The sequence below is a fragment of the Oculina patagonica genome, chromosome 2, assembly GCF_052425735.1.
Source record: "Oculina patagonica isolate OP01 chromosome 2, crgOcupat, whole genome shotgun sequence".
Classification (NCBI taxonomy): domain Eukaryota; kingdom Metazoa; phylum Cnidaria; class Anthozoa; order Scleractinia; family Oculinidae; genus Oculina; species Oculina patagonica.
In genome coordinates this window covers 22,222,207-22,238,205 of record NC_135759.1, presented here as the reverse complement: position 1 = coordinate 22,238,205, position 15,999 = coordinate 22,222,207, and the positions used below count along the sequence as shown (strand labels likewise).

The 15,999-nt window shown below is 40.4% G+C and overlaps 2 protein-coding genes across 2 annotated transcripts; one reads left to right on the top strand and one right to left on the bottom strand.

The window, feature by feature from the left end:
* Positions 1–3,546: 3,546 nt before the first annotated feature.
* On the bottom strand, positions 3,547–5,954 carry LOC144643478 (heat shock protein 70 A1-like). Its single transcript, XM_078502741.1, has one exon. The coding sequence runs from the start codon at positions 5,871–5,873 to the stop codon at positions 3,972–3,974; it is 1,902 nt and encodes a 633-aa protein (XP_078358867.1). The 5' UTR covers positions 5,874–5,954; the 3' UTR covers positions 3,547–3,971.
* Positions 5,955–6,264: 310 nt separating this feature from the next.
* LOC144643477 (GPI ethanolamine phosphate transferase 1-like) lies at positions 6,265–15,999 on the top strand. The gene is made up of 5 exons (XM_078502740.1): positions 6,265–6,610; positions 9,257–9,547; positions 10,922–11,284; positions 12,298–12,477; positions 14,187–15,999. Exons 1-5 carry the CDS (start codon positions 6,265–6,267, stop codon positions 15,857–15,859), a joined length of 2,853 nt encoding a protein of 950 aa, XP_078358866.1. The 3' UTR covers positions 15,860–15,999.

Here is a 15,999-nt window from a genome sequence, read left to right as displayed (position 1 = left end):
GGGCTTTTTGGGGGTATTAGAAACAAACTTAAGTGCTTTGGCACGGTCTTGGCGTATTTATGGTATGATGAATAATCAAACGCGAGCGTTATTGTCCCTCCTGGGGTAATTTGACAAGGGATTTTTTTGGGGGGTTATTTTTGGTCCCGGGATTTTTTGGGTAATGTCGGAAGACTTAAGGATTTTTTGGGTCCTGAGTTTTGCCTTCATTCGATCATCCCCGTCATTTACAAGTCGGAGTACCCCCCCTGGGAACTGCAAACTGGCAAAAATTAACAAACTTGTAGCAAAAATAATTATTGTACGCAACATGGTATTTTCGTTTCTGGAAAACGAAGGTAGAAATGATTCAAAGAAAGCCTGGTAAATTTAGAAGAAAAAGCGGCAGCCACAAAAAGGGCACATTTTAGTGTTGTCATCCCTTCAAACTCTTAAGTCAGTGTTAACTTCAACTTAAGGCCAGTTTATAGAAAGGGTGTTTTTATACTTTGGATATGTTCGGACTTTGTTTGAATCGCATACCAGAGACATCGAGCATGCGCGAAAACGGGAGGGCAAAGTTCAATCGTCGTTCAATCTCATTCCCAGAGTCCACGTTCCCCTTGACCGTGGACTCTGGGAATGAGATTGGGCAAAGTTTTGACTCCGTTAGCAGGAACACAACTTCTGCTATAAAAATGCGATGGCTCGGGATGAGGGTAACCCTCCTAAACGACACCTTTTCTCCATATAAACAGGTCTTTTAATACAGTAAAAACCCGCGTATAAGAACCTAACATGTAAGAACCTGTTAGGCTAAAATTTCATTTTTAAGCACCCTTCACATAAGAACCGTTTTAGGCTAAAATTCTAAAACAGGTTCTTATTTTCAAAAAAGAAAAAATAATCTTCTCAAAAATATAGAATTCAAAAAATCTTCTCAAAAATATGTTTATAACACAGTCTGTACAAATTATTGTTACAGCATAGTTACATAAAACTTGTCCTCCTTGAATATAATTATTAACTGAGATGAACAGATGAACCTTATGAAATCACAGTACATGGATTCAAAAATAAATCTGCATCCATGTAGAACAAAAGCACCTTCCAGATTGGCAACCAGAAGTTTCCATAATTTATGCATGGGTGCTATCCAGTACTGTACGTAATACCATTTCAAAAACGAGTGCGAGTGTTTCATCGGGGTTTCCAAACACGAGAAAACTGATGAAAGCACGAGGCCGTAGGCCTAGTGCTTTTATTGTTTTCGAGTGTTTGGAAACCCCGATGAAACACGAAGCACGAGTTTTTTAAATAGCTTCTCAATCGGCGCCTAATAGGCGATTTGCATGATGGCGTCACTTGACTACAACTACCAGAATCCTCCGCTTTGTCTTTTTGTCATTCTAATTAGAGCAATTGTTTTTCAAACCCCACTGGGAATTCAAAATTTGAATAACAAAGGAAAGGCGAAATGAATTCTGGTATTTGTAGTCAAATGACGACATCGTGCAAATGTGCTATTGCAAACAAAAGATATTATTCACGAAAACTTAATTCTTGATTTCTTTGGTTTAATAAGCGTACAGTCATCCTCGGAGACCCAGGGGCAGTTAGTGGGGGCGGGGAAAAGTCTATACGGGCGAAAAAAAAAATCAGCGAAGAAAAGTCAAGTTTTCGTTCTTGACTTTTCTTTTCTTGACTTTTCGTTTTCTTGACTTTTTTCGCCCGTATAGACTTTCCCCCGCCCCCACTAACTGCCCCTGGGTCTCCGAGGATGGCGTACAGTTTGAAATCGGGGCCTTATTGCAAACAAAGGAAATTATTCACGTTAACATTTAATTGGTACCATCTTTAGTTTAATTAGCGCATACTTGGTGATGATTATGTAAGATCCGTGTTTTTCACAACTAAGCTTGTTTACCTAAAGCCGCCACAATTTGCATGCAGTAGCGTCCTGCTAGTTTTGAAACCTGGACGGGTTAGCTGAGGATGAATCTCGCTGGTTTCGGCCACCCAAAAGTGTGCAAGAAGATTTCTTGCTTGCACAGTCCAACCGTAGAAGTACACAGTACAAAGACAAGTGAGCCGTTGAGGTTTTGAGTACTTGCCAATCAGCACGCGAGCAAAAATTCCTTTTTCTTGACCTCATGTGACCTGGGAAGTGTGTTCAAGGCTGGTCATGTTCATCGCGTGCAAAGTCTCGAAGAGAAGTTGGAGGACCTGGATAGTCTGTCTTTAAAGTATTGGCTCACAAAATTCGTCCAAAACTCGGTTGCGAATAAGAACGGTGGTCGCTATGAGATATTCAGGAACGTTTTTGAATTGCGCGATAAGTACCAGACTGAGTATACTAATCTCGTTCCCAGATCTCGTGTCCGGCTTGTCTACCTGCGAGATGTGGGAACGAGATCAATCAATCAATCAACAACTTTATTAATGTGTCAAAGGAATTCTAGCCGAGAGTGAAACACTCTCTACTAATAGGGGACACATAAAATAAATAAAAATAATAATAATAAAAAGACTTAAAATTGATATTTACAATAAAAACAGACTAAAATTTAACTACGCTATTTACAAATAATTTCAATAACAATTTTAAAATAAGTTAATTCGCATTTAAAATAAATCATGTACTACATAAAACGCAGTTGTGACATCCATGTTCAATTTTCAGTGAAAGGTTAGTTAAAGTGATCTGTCTTTTAAAAGATTGCAGAGACGGTAAGTTTTTTAAGTTAGTTGGGAGTCGATTCCACAGCATAGGCCCGATATATCTTAGCGAGTGTTACCCATAGGTGACTGTATTAAATCTGGGAATGTGGAAATCTGCGCCTCTAAGGTTGTAAGTAGAACTTTTCAATGAAAACAAATTTTTGACGTTCGGGGGGCACAGATCATGTTTCACTTTGAACATCATACAGGCTATATCCTGTAGCCTTCTTTCATAAAGAGCCGGATTTAAAGTTAGCTTTCTTCAGTAGTTGCTCATATGTAGATTTGCTATCTCTGAAGACTGCACGCAAACCTCTCTCCTGGGTGCGTTCGATTATGAGTATACAAATTATGTGCCAATCATGCTGATTTCAATGTTACTGTCTGATCAATCATAAATCCCAACCGGACCGTCAAGTCACACACAACCACATGGGGTTTTATGAGTTCCACTTCAGAAATAAAAATATTTAAACATCATGATTCCGCAAGTGAGATGTCGCTTATGCTTAGCTCCAGTTTTTGTTGGGAATTATAGTGAAGGTTTATAGGTTTGATTTTAACAGAATCAGATTAAAATAGTATATAGTATTTTGCTTACCGAAGCCTCCAAGAATACAGTTATTGGACATTAAAGACCAGATCATTTTAAAATTCTACTTTATTTCTTGAACAAAAGTTAAGAACCTAATAAAGAACCTAGTAAGCCTAATTTTACACTAAATACCATTTATATAAGAACCTGTTTAGGTTAACTTGAAAAAACCTAGTGACTTTGCTAATATAACCTGGATCAGCTTGGCTAATAAGGTTATTCAAACGACAAAAGCACAATGCAGGCGTGAATTAAGGTATCAAAATCTTTAATTAGCGATAACATCGCGGACATTCGAAAGTGTAACTAAAATACAATCTTACCTAACAACTAGGGATATGTAAATCGTGTAAAAAATTTCACTTTTCATGTGCGCTTAAACTCTCAGCTTATTATTTACTTAGTTATTGCAAATACTTTGCCAAAATATAATCTTATGAATAATACGAAAAAGAAATTTTTCATGCCTTTGACATTTCTTTCAAACTACATACATTATACATACACCACCTTTATTTAACCTCGGATTACAAGAGAAGCTACAAGAAAAGCTAATTTCTCCGAGAAAGAGGGATAAAATAAAATAAATAAAATAGTAATCAATAATAAAAATGAAATCATTTATAATATATTTTCTTACTTTACAACATTGCTATAAACTGTCCAAATTTTACAGTTATTCAATTTCTTCAAGCGTGGGTCCATTGCAAGCGCTGTCTGTGTTCTGTTGCTGCCCATGTAACTTGCTCATGATTGGCGAACACACTTTTTGCATGTCTCTCTCCTTTTCTTGATATTCTTCTTTGTCTGCCATTGAATTCCTGTCCAACCAATCGATCACTTCTTGTGCCTTGCTCTTCGCCATCTCTATATCGTCAGTATTCAGCTTGTCCTCAACGTTTGGATCTTCTACCGCATGTTTGACGCTGAATGCATAGTTCTCCAAGCTGTTTCTTGCAGCGATCGTCTCACGTTGCCTCTCGTCTTCTTCCTTATACTTCTCAGCATCAGCTACCATGCGCTCAATGTCCGCTTTAGACAGCCTTCCCTTGTCGTTGGTGATGGTGATAGTGTTGGTTTTTCCAGTGCTCGCATCCTTGGCGGAAACGTTCAAGATTCCGTTAGCATCGATGTCGAAGGTGACTTCGATCTTCGGCACGCCGCGCGGTGCAGGGGGGATTCCAGTCAGATCAAATCGCCCCAGCAGATTGTTGTTTTTGGTCATGACCCGCTCGCCTTCAAACACCTGAACGGTGACTGCTGTTTGGTTATCCGAGTAGGTTGAGAACTCTGATTTTGAAACGGAAGCTGGAATTCGGGTATTGCGTTCGATTAGATTGGTCATCATTCCGCCAGCGGTTTCAATCCCGAGGCTTAGCGGTGTAACATCGAGCAACAAGATATCTCTGATTTCGGAACTCTGATCACCGGACAAAACTGCTGCCTGGATTGCGGCCCCATATGCCACCGCCTCATCTGGGTTGATTGACTTGCTCAACTGTTTGCCACTGAAGAAGTCTTCTAGCAGTTGCTGTACTTTTGGGATTCTTGTAGAGCCTCCAACCAGAACCACTTCATGGATTTGAGATTTCTCAAGCTTTGAATCTTTTAGTGCGTTTTCCACTGGTTCTAGGCATGAACGGAAGAGATCTATACACAGTTCTTCAAATTTCGCGCGGGTAATCCTGGAGTAGAAATCAATTCCGTCGGACAATGAGTCGATCTCTATATTGGCCTGAGTACTAGAAGACAGGGTCCTCTTGGCTCGTTCACAAGCGGTCCTCAGGCGACGCAAGGCTCTCGGGTTGCTTTTGAGGTCCTTCTTGTACTTGCGCTTGAATTCTTCCACGAAGTGATCCACGACGCGACTGTCGAAATCTTCACCGCCGAGATGTGTGTTTCCAGCCGTGGAGCGTACTTCAAAGAACGATCCTTCGTCTATTGTCAGCACAGAGACGTCAAAAGTTCCTCCACCGAGGTCGAAAATCAACACGTTCTTTTCTCCGCTGAGGTTCTTCTCCAAGCCGTAAGCGAGGGCGGCAGCGGTTGGTTCATTGATGATTCTCTTGACATTCAGCCCTGCTATCAGTCCAGCGTCTTTCGTGGCCTGTCGCTGAGAATCGTTGAAGTAAGCTGGCACTGTGATCACTGCATCTTTGACTGTCTCGCCTAGGTAATTCTCAGCTGTCTCTTTCATCCTGGTCAGAACCATGGAGCTGATTTCCTCGGGGGTAAAAGTTTTCCACGCTCCCTTGGTCTCCACGCGGAGCTTAGGTTTCCCAGCCTCATTGATGACTTGGAAAGGCCAGTTCTCTCTGTCAGATTGTACTGACGGATCGTCGAACTTCCGCCCAATCAGCCTCTTGGCATCAAAGATCGTGTTGCTTGGGTTTAATGTTGCTTGATTCTTGGCAGCGTCGCCGATCAAACGTTCCGACTCGGTGAAGGCGACATAGCTTGGAGTCGTTCGGTTGCCTTGGTCGTTGGCGATGATTTCAACTTTGCCATGTTGAAATACTCCAACACAGGAATAAGTTGTTCCAAGGTCGATTCCAATTGCGGGAGCTAACTTTGACATCTTTGGTTGCTTCTGATGAAAATCTTCGTTTCTTTCTTCTTGCTGAGTAAACTTTTAGTTTCGGCAAAATTTAACTGCGTCGTTAAAATGGCCTGTTTTATACCCCTTTCCCAAAAATACATTACATCAGATTTCTAAAATTAAAAAAAATGCTGACTTCATTTTGATTAATTAATACCAATGATCTTTGATTGACCTTCATTGCGCTCCGCCAATAAAATTGCTTTTATTTTAGTTTACTGGTCGCTGCTACATTCTAGTAGAATGTCCCCGTTTTAGGAACTCGCACAATCCACGTGGGTCTCGAGTTTTTGGGCACCAATCTCTCTCGGTCTTGTTTTGAGCCTCTTGTCAGAGTATGTCAGCTCAGCGGCTATACTTTGAATTCAATATGGCGGCCGCGAAGTTGTCCTTGTTCGTTCTTGGAATATTAGTTCATGTCATCTATCTAGCCTCTATATTCGATATTTATTTTACTTCTCCTCTTGTTCATGGTATGACTCCTTTTAAATCGACCCTCAAACCGCCTGCAAAGAGGCTGGTTTTGTTCGTCGCTGATGGTTTGAGAGCGGACAAATTTTATGAACACGGAATGACGCGCGCGCCGTTTTTCAGAGAAATAATCGAGAAAAAAGGTAGCTGGGGCGTGTCACATACACGAGTTCCTACAGAGTCTCGCCCTGGACATGTTGCTCTTATCGCTGGATTTTATGAGGACGTTAGCGCTGTGGCTAAAGGTGAGCAAGTTGGTGAATTTGCTTTGTTTGAATTTCCGTGTTACTCACATCATGCCACATGGACAGTATTGAAAACGAACAAAAGACTCGAAAACGAAGCATCCAAACATAACAAATGACAATTATGTCCAGAATTGTATGACGATCGCAAAGATAACGAAAATAATAAGGTCTCGTGGATTTTAGTAATTCAAATGACTCCATGACTTGAAAAAGGCGGGCCAGATGTAATAACTGAAAAATAGCAAATATATAACGAAAATAAGAGACTTGCATGAAAATAACAAATTACATAGTATTGGGGGGGGGGACAGGGGGGTCTGAACCTCCCGCCTCCCGTACCTTTTACTCCCGCTTCCCGTACCTTCTACTCCTGCCTCCCGCCCCTTTTCGTAGCTGTTCTTTCCTGTTTGCTCCATGTCTATTGCGAAATATAATGAAATGTTACAAAATTTCACTCGTTTTCTCCCGGTTCCCGCCACCTTAAGAATCCCGCTTCCCGCCCTCTCTCCTCCCGCTTCCCGCCCCTTTTCTCCCGGGCTCCCGCCCCCCTGTCCCCCTCCACAGTATTTGTGCAAATTCATTAAAGGAAGATAAGTTCACCAATGAAACAAAACAAAAACCAAGGGGAACCAATGAAACAAAAACCTGAAGTGACAGGGATGGTCGAAGGAATTTTTGGGTAAGAAATTTTCGATTCTAGAATTGTTTTGGACTTTTTGGGTAGGATAAATTGCCAAGTATTTTTTTGTAGTCATTCATAATGCTATTGTTGAAACAGAAGTTTTCTTGGATGTCTCTAGCATTGTTAGGATGACAACCAGATGAGGGAAAGATAAATTCAGATGGTATGATCGATGAATAAACAAACACAAGTGTTCATTCCCCCTTTCTGAAAATTTAAGGGTCAGAAATTTAGCATGGGATTTTTGGGGGGTTAATTTTCGATCAAAAGCCCTATTCTCCCAGAGGAGAAATAAAGGATTCAGATGATGCATTTTTGGTCCAGGGATTTTTTGGGGTTTTGTTGGAAGCCCTAGGGATTCTTTTGGGTCCTGATTTTTGCTCCTATTCGATCATCCCCATCTGGAAGCTTTTCCCAAGTACCCCCCTTGGGAACAAAAAATAACTGAAATGCACAAGACAAAAATAGCAAGCTGATGCATAATTAACAAAGCTATGCAAATGATTTGAAAGAAGAGTGGTCAAACAAAATAATGACAAATTTAACAGAAATAACAGGCTTGTGAGAAAATTACAGTTTTAAGCAAATGGTTTGAATCTGTGAAATGTCAGCAAGCAAAATTGTCATTAACATGTTGTAGGCAAAGATAAAATCTGTATATTATGCTATGGACTATCTTTATTTATGGTTCAAAATTTTTCCAACCAGTTACATTTGATTTTTATATCCCTCTGTCTCAGATTATGGTAATGAATATGAGGCAAAGAAAAATAAAAATGTAACTGGTTTGAAAAATTTTAAACCAAAGATGATTTAAACCATAACATCATACATAATGAGTTGTTCTAAAGTGTGTTGTGCGATCAGTAACACTGTAACATGAATCCTTTTTTTGAAAACAGTGCATTTTGTTTGGTTAAATTTCAGAATACCCTTTATTAACCTTACATGTCTGTTGTTTCATGAAATATCACTGTGTTTCATGTGTCTGAAAGAAGATTTTTTTTATATGAAATGGCAGCACATTTTCCCTTGAAATAGACTGTTCACAGTCCCCTATTTTTCCGTGAAGTCGTAGAAATGGATCGTTCAGTCCGACGGGCCGCCATCTTGGTTTACGAATGCGAGCAAAAAATGGGGAGAGTGAAAAAAAAATGTGGGTGGGGGGGGGGAGTCCCTATTTTTTCTGCCCCGCCACACTCCCCCCCCCACCCACGTTTTTTTTTTTTCAATCTCCCCATTTTTTAACTCTCCCCGTTGTTTTTATAAATCAACTTCACATCACCATTCGTCACAATGATTTTAAAGTAATTACAGTACCATATTTCAGTGTTTGTTTTGTCGTCATCCACGTCCGTCCGGTTATTGTTAGCTGAGCAAGCTTCCGTAAGTGGCCATCTTTTCCCTACACCTCTAGTGGCCACTTACGAGAACCAGTTCACGTAAGCGGTCAGCTCCAGCTACGGACACTTTTTTTTGCGTCCCGAGGGTGTCCCCCGGTTACGAGAGCTTCGACTGTATTGTGTTACAAATGAACGGTGTTACGGTCGTAAAGAAAATTGTATCAAGTTTTGTGCTTTGACATCTTACTGGAAATAAACTGAAGCTAATAATCATGAAAAAAATTACTGTCAATATTATTGATCTGTCCCATTGCTTCCCCTATCTTTTGAGTCTCTCAGATTAGTTTTGCTGTAGGGTGCTGAGGTTAAAAACTTATGATCAGTCCTTGATTTTTAATTTAGTTTATTCATATTGTCTCATCTTGCAGTATGTCTGCTGAAAGCTTCCATGAATTCCACGATTTTACCATCAGATTGTTAGATATCTGTGGGCCAACTGTTGTTGACCTGTTGGTAGACTGTTGGTAATATGTAGGTAATGTGTCAACTAACAGTCAGCCGACAACTTACCTACAGTCTAATATGGACGCTTTTCTTCACAAATGCCCCTCTTTCTAGGTTGGAAAGAAAATCCAGTGGAGTTTGATTCTACCTTCAATGAAAGTCGCTACACATGGGCATGGGGAAGCCCTGATATCCTGCCCATGTTTGCCAAGGGGGCCAGTGGGGGCCATGTCTTCACTTCCATGTATAAAGATGTTGAGGAAGACTTTGGAAATGAAGATGCTGCTAAACTTGACACTTGGGTGTTTAATGAAGTCAGAGGGTTCTTTGATACTGCAGGGAAAAATGAGACATTGAAGAAGATGCTTCATGAAGGACAAATAGTGTTTTTTCTTCACCTTCTAGGTAAGATCTCTTAATACAGTGGAACCTTGATTTAACAAACCTCTACATAGCGAAGTCCTCAATATAATGAACAATATTCTTAGCCCCAATAATAGAAAAACATATGGAAAAGAACCTCGATATAACGAAACTTCGTTATAGAAAACATATTTTGCCAGTCCCTTGGCCCTTCGTTATATCGAGGTTCCACTGTACTGGGTTGTGTAGAAAGTTAAAATCCAGGAAGCATCCTCAATGATGATTCAAGGCCTTGAATGGAAAGCATTTCTTTTGTTTTCCTCTGCAACACTAGGACAAACAATTATTACTAAGAAGTGACATTTGTTTCTAAGATCAGTGAGTGAATATTTTAGATCCATCTAAAGTAGCTTGACCTTACTTTGTTTTTCTTAGATATCAATCAACTGTTTCTGTTGCTATGGCATGGAGTGTTTTTAGTGGGTTTTCATGCGAACAACTGCACTACCAAAAAGTAAATAGTGAAAGGATTTTGTTAGTAATACACAGATTTGAATCACTGATTTGGTGTCTATACTCATAAATTATGCATTGGACTAGGACACACCATAATGGGTGATTCTTACCTTTTAAACTACTTTTAATTGTGTTGACACCTTACAAAATTTGTGTACATGTACTGTAGTTACTATGGGAGGCGCAGTGGCCTAATGGTCAGTGCGCTGGACTCCCGATCGAGTAGTCTGGGTTCGAGCCCTGGCCGGGGTCACTGGGTTGACCACTTACAGTCAACTCTTGCCTTGCGGACACCCCGCTATTGCGGATGCACGCTATTACAGACAAAATCCAGATCCCCGGCAAATAAGGTTTGACTGGAAATGACTCCTGCTATTACGGACACTAAACGATGCCCCGAGCGTGTCCGCTTTAACGAGAGTTGACTGTAAAGTGTCTTGGGCAAGACACTTTACTCTTATAGTGCCTCTCTCCACCCAGGTGTATAAATGGGTACCGGCGACATAATGCTGGGGGGATACCTTGCGATGGACTAGCATCCCATTCAAGGGGGAGTATAAATATTCCTAGCCGCTTAATGCTTCAGAAACCGGGATAAGCTCCGGCAGCATAAGATGCTGCCTTTACATATCAACCTGTGGATAGTTCTAACATCAAAAGACAAGCTAGATTGATCTAGATTATCGCAAGATTCTTAATAAGTAAAATATATTTTATTTTTTAATTGACATTGTCATCAGCATGACCCTCGCTATCATGGCTGCTTAGACTCCCTAATAAATATAATTAAGAAAAATAATTATGAAGAAATGTAATTGTTTACATTTTTGAGGTATCAATTGATTTTAAGACCAGTGAATATGTCAGGTACACTATCTTAATGTGCCTTTTTGTAACCAGGAATTGACACCAATGGTCATGCCCACAGACCAACCTCACAAGAATATCTTAGGAACATTGCTGTGGTCGATGAGGGAATAAAAGAAATGGAAAAATTATTCGAGGAATTTTATAATCATGATGGTCAAACAGCATATGTGATGACAGCTGATCATGGTATGACCAACTGGGGCTCGCATGGTGCAGGGCATCCCCATGAGACGCTGACACCCTTAGTGGCTTGGGGAGCGGGGGTACAGGGACCCATGGCCCCCATCCATGGAGCTGATATTCCAACTGACACACTTGAATGGAACCTTGCTCATCTGAGGAGAACTGATGTCAATCAAGCTGATATTGCAGCACTGATGACCTCTCTGATTGGTGAGTTTGTGTGATTATCTGTAGTCCCTTTTTTCTGGAGTTTTTCTATGAGGCAAGAGATTTTAGCAAAAGGAAAAGTTGAATATCAAGCAATAACAGCTAAACAAGTGACAGATAATCTGAAATTGCACAGTGCTGTTATTCTTATGTTTTTATTGTATTAAATAAATGAACCCCGACTTTCACATCAATGGACTGAGGCTTGACAGAACTTCAGCAGAAAGTTTTACTGTAAAAAGTGTCCCTTTTGAACCCTTTTCTGCCTGGGGTGGGACAGAATGTGCTGGCCAGTGCTGATTTTCAACTTTGTAACTTAAAATGCATCGAGGCAATGATAAGCAAACTCAGTTACATTGCACATTTTTTCCTAAAAATTATCTAACATTGCGTGATGTTACCATGATGTGTAAACCACAAGACTGAATTATTTGACTTTAATCGACGAATACTTGATCAAACTTCTAACAGTGACAGAAATAAACGCGGTAACGACAACACAATGAGTACATAACACGTTCAATGGCGGTTCAGTCTTGTCTTGTGCAGTGTAGCACGTTCTTCAACTCACACTGTTTCCGCGCAACGCGGTCTAAACTACTAGTCACCAGATTCCACACATGGCAACCATGTTCTGATAGGCTGCAACTTTTAAAATAGAATCTTTACAGTTTGCATCCTTATATTTTGCCTATCTTTTTAAATAAAATAATTTTTGGAGATTTTGAGTCTTAATTGAAAAGTCCGAATTGCTGATTTCTGAAATGTATGACATCATTTTCAATTGGCACAATATGATTTATATTACTCGACAGCAAGTAATTTAAAATAAATACTTTAGGATGATTTACGCACCATACAAACCTCGTTACAACATCTCTGATAAAGGGTGTGAAAATTTCTACCCCACACCTGCCCAGACAGGACAGGGTTGAAATGAGTTGAAATAAATATTTTCATTTCTTTATGCTTACACTTTGTTATTGCTAAAAAAAATAACTTTTTTTGTTCCTCAGGTGTACCATTCCCCCTGAACTCTGTGGGCATTTTACCAGCAGAATATCTGAACAACACCGAGCATTACATTGCAGAAAACCTCTTTATGAATTCACAAGAGATTCTTGCTCAATATGACGTCAAAGAATTGTTCAGAAAAGAAACCTCCCTATGGTTTCGGCCTTTCACTTCGTTGTCAGGTATGTTTGCACTCTAGTTTGTATTTGCACCTTATTTAGAGGTCTCTCCTCTGCCGAGAAAAAAAAAAACACAGGAAAGGGCTCTCAAAATGTATCATTTTAAAGTAGATACATGGCCAAGGGGGGGGGGGGGTGCACTCCCTATGATGGCCTATACGGGGAGGCTCTGCCTGAAAGGTGTACCTTTTTTAGGCGTCAAGTCCCTTATTTCATGAAATTTTTGCGACACATTTATTTCGCGAATTTCGCGATTTCAAAAAATTGTGATATTAAAGACTTGTAATTGTGATCGAAGATCGCTTGGAATTTAGAGTGTTGGTTTTTTGTGGAGGGAGGAAAACCGGAGACCCGGGGAAAAACCCTCTGAGCAAGGACGAGAACCAACAACAAACTCAACCCACATATGACACCAGACCGGAATCGAACCCAGGGCCACATTGGTGGGAGGTGTTTAGTACCACTGAAGGGAGGAATTTTCAATGTAAATGGATGTTGTCATCAATGACTCAAGAACAATAACTCATGCACGTACAAGCATGCATTAAGCATGACCTACATGTAGACATTGTGAGAACTGCTCTGTTGTTGCTATTGCCGAGATTTAGTCACGCCCTTACGTTTTTGTTTATTTTGACGTTATTGTTCCATTGATGAAGTCGTTTTATTTAATTCAAGGGCATGTTAATTAATATTGCCAAGGAAATGTAAATTGTGTCTTACCCAAAAACGCGAAATTTAAGTGATTCAAAATCAAAATTGTCGCAAAATCGCGCAATTTAAGTGTCGCGAAATATGCACACCTCAAAATCGCGAAATTAACGTGTCGCGAAAATTTCATGTAATAAGGTATATAAAAGGGTAGGAATTTCACAAGTTTAGGTATATGAAAGGGTAGGAAATTCTGTCATGAAGATATTTTAAGGGGCCTTTAGATTAAAGATTTCGAACAGACGCAACTTATGGCTCTATCGTGTTAATTTTTTAAGCGCTACATAAAAATGTCAAGAAAACGTCCTGTTTTAAGTATACATGTATGTCGTATCATGTAGGTATATGAAAGGGGTACCTTTTTTTCAATAAAATGTATATGAAAGAAGTGCCTTTTCTGTTAAAATGGTATAGAAAATGGTATGGGGCTGGACCTCGGGGCAGAGCCTCCCCGTATAAAACTTTTTTGAGTACCCCCTCCCCCCCCCCCAACCGGGATACATGGAGGAGAGTTTTCTTTGTAAGCGTACTTTCAAGATTAAATTGTAGGGAGATTGGGGAGAGAGAAATATAAAGCCCGTGGAGGCTGGGGAGGGAGAAAAAGCAATTGCGCAAGGGATCTTCTTCCCATATTTGCTCTTTCTCCGATTTCGATCTCTCTGCTCCTCAGGGGAGCCTCAGCGGAGAGGTGGGGGGTGGGAAGGTTACTTAAAACAGTAGTTCCCACTTCTAGTCTGCTCTAGACTCCCCTCATATTAAAAAAATTAATAATAATAACGGTATTTATGTGGCGCAAATCCACACGCTTAATGCGCTTTACAACACTTTGCGGGGGACTTAGACCAGACTGCATTATATTAAGCAGTTTACAGAGAATGGTGGAACAAGCAAAATAAACGAACAGCAAAGGAAAATAAAAGGAATGATTGTTGTGAGTCAGCCCTGTAAAGTGGTCAAAACTAAGACAATTTTCCGTTGTTTTTCTGTTGTTTACTCTTTAGGTGCAAAGAAAACAGGAATGATTCGTGACATCAAGGAGTTCATGCGAGCCAAGAAGTATAAAGAAGCAGACAGCCTCAGCAGAGATCTAATAAACCTTGCGTTACAAGGACTCAATTACTATCAAAACTATGACAGAGTGTTCTTGAATCTAGTGGTTACTCTTGGCTTTCTTGGATGGGTATTTTGTATTGTGCTTCAGATTATTGAAGAGCACAGCGACGTTATGAAAGAGGCGTCTAAACTCAGCAAAAGAGGCTTCAATCCCTTGGTAAAGGCTTCATTAATAGACACTACATCTTGTGCCTTCGCTTTTCTTTTTGTTCTTTTGTTATTGATTCAGAAAGCACCGTGGATGTATTACAGTTACTGCTTGATGCCGTTGGTGTTTTGGAACCGCATTGCGAAGAGACTTCACGTGATTCGTGCCGTGTTGGACTATATCCGTGCAAAGCAGTTGCAACGTCGAGTGTTATTTACGGTCTTGTTTGGTGTATTTTCGTTAGAGATTCTTGTGATGAGCTTCTTCAGGCGAGAGATTCTGTCTGTTGGTCTTTTGTGCCTTGCTTTGTGGCCGTTCAGCACTCCACTGTACACAAACTGCAAATGGACGGTGGTGTGTTGGATGGTTCTTAGCTTCGCTCTCTCTGTATTTCCTGTTCTTCCCGTGGTCGGACGCGAGGCGAACTACTTCTTAGTGACCGCTGCAGGAGTTTTAACGTTGCTTGCTTTTGCATCTTTGCTGCTTTATGCCTCTAATATTTCACAACTGCTCAAGACGGAAATAACAAAATCATGTAAAATACTGCTTCCTCAAGCGCTACTTACGGGCTTCGCGGTTTATATTGTAAACAGCACTGCATCAAGTCTGCAGCGTAAACTTGGTCTTCCAGTGGTGAACCAACTTGGAAGTTGGACAATTTTCCTCTCGTCGTTTTTGCTTCCGCTAATCAACTCTAGTAATTTAACCATCAGGCTGTCAAGCATTGCCATCGCATTTTCCTCGGTGTATTTGCTGATGAGTACTGCTTATGAGGGTCTGTTTCTCTTAGTTCTCTCACTGCTGATGGGTGCGTGGCTGTTATCTGAACATAAACTATCTGGAAAAACACTCAATGCACTGTTAGAAACGCAACTTAGCAACGAAGATGCCACGACAACCCACCAGCCGGCTTGGAAGGTTCTCACAAAAGGCATCGACACCCCGCTCATTAGAAAGCTCACTTTAGAAGACCTTCGTTGCGCATATTTCTTCGTGTTCTTCATCGTGGTGGCGTTCTTCGGAACAGGAAACATTGCAAGCATTAACAGTTTTGACCCTGCGTCCGTTTACTGCTTCTTAACAGTATTTTCACCATTTGTCATGGGCGCTTTACTGCTTTGTAAAGTCCTCATTCCGTTTGTGATTGTAGCGTGCGCGTTCGACGCTATACACGTAGTTTTATCGATCCCAGTTCAAAGCCTAGTGTTGGTCGTTCTTGCCATGACGGATCTTATGGGACTGCATTTCTTTTACCTCGTGCAGGATAGCGGTAGCTGGCTGGATATCGGAACAAGCATCAGTCATTATGTTATCATGATGGCTTTTATTATCTTCTTGCTTCCAATATTTGGTTTAGCAAGACTCTTTACTGGCGCGTCTTTATCACTTAGGACGAGCAAGAAAAGAGCTTAGTAGAAACAGTGTTATATTTTAAGCTGCTTCGCAGAAAGAACTCCGTAACTTATCAAGATGATGCTTTGTTTAATGTTTATTTTATTACCTGGCGAGATATTTTCTTTAATGATGAATAAATATAATGAACTGCTGACTTG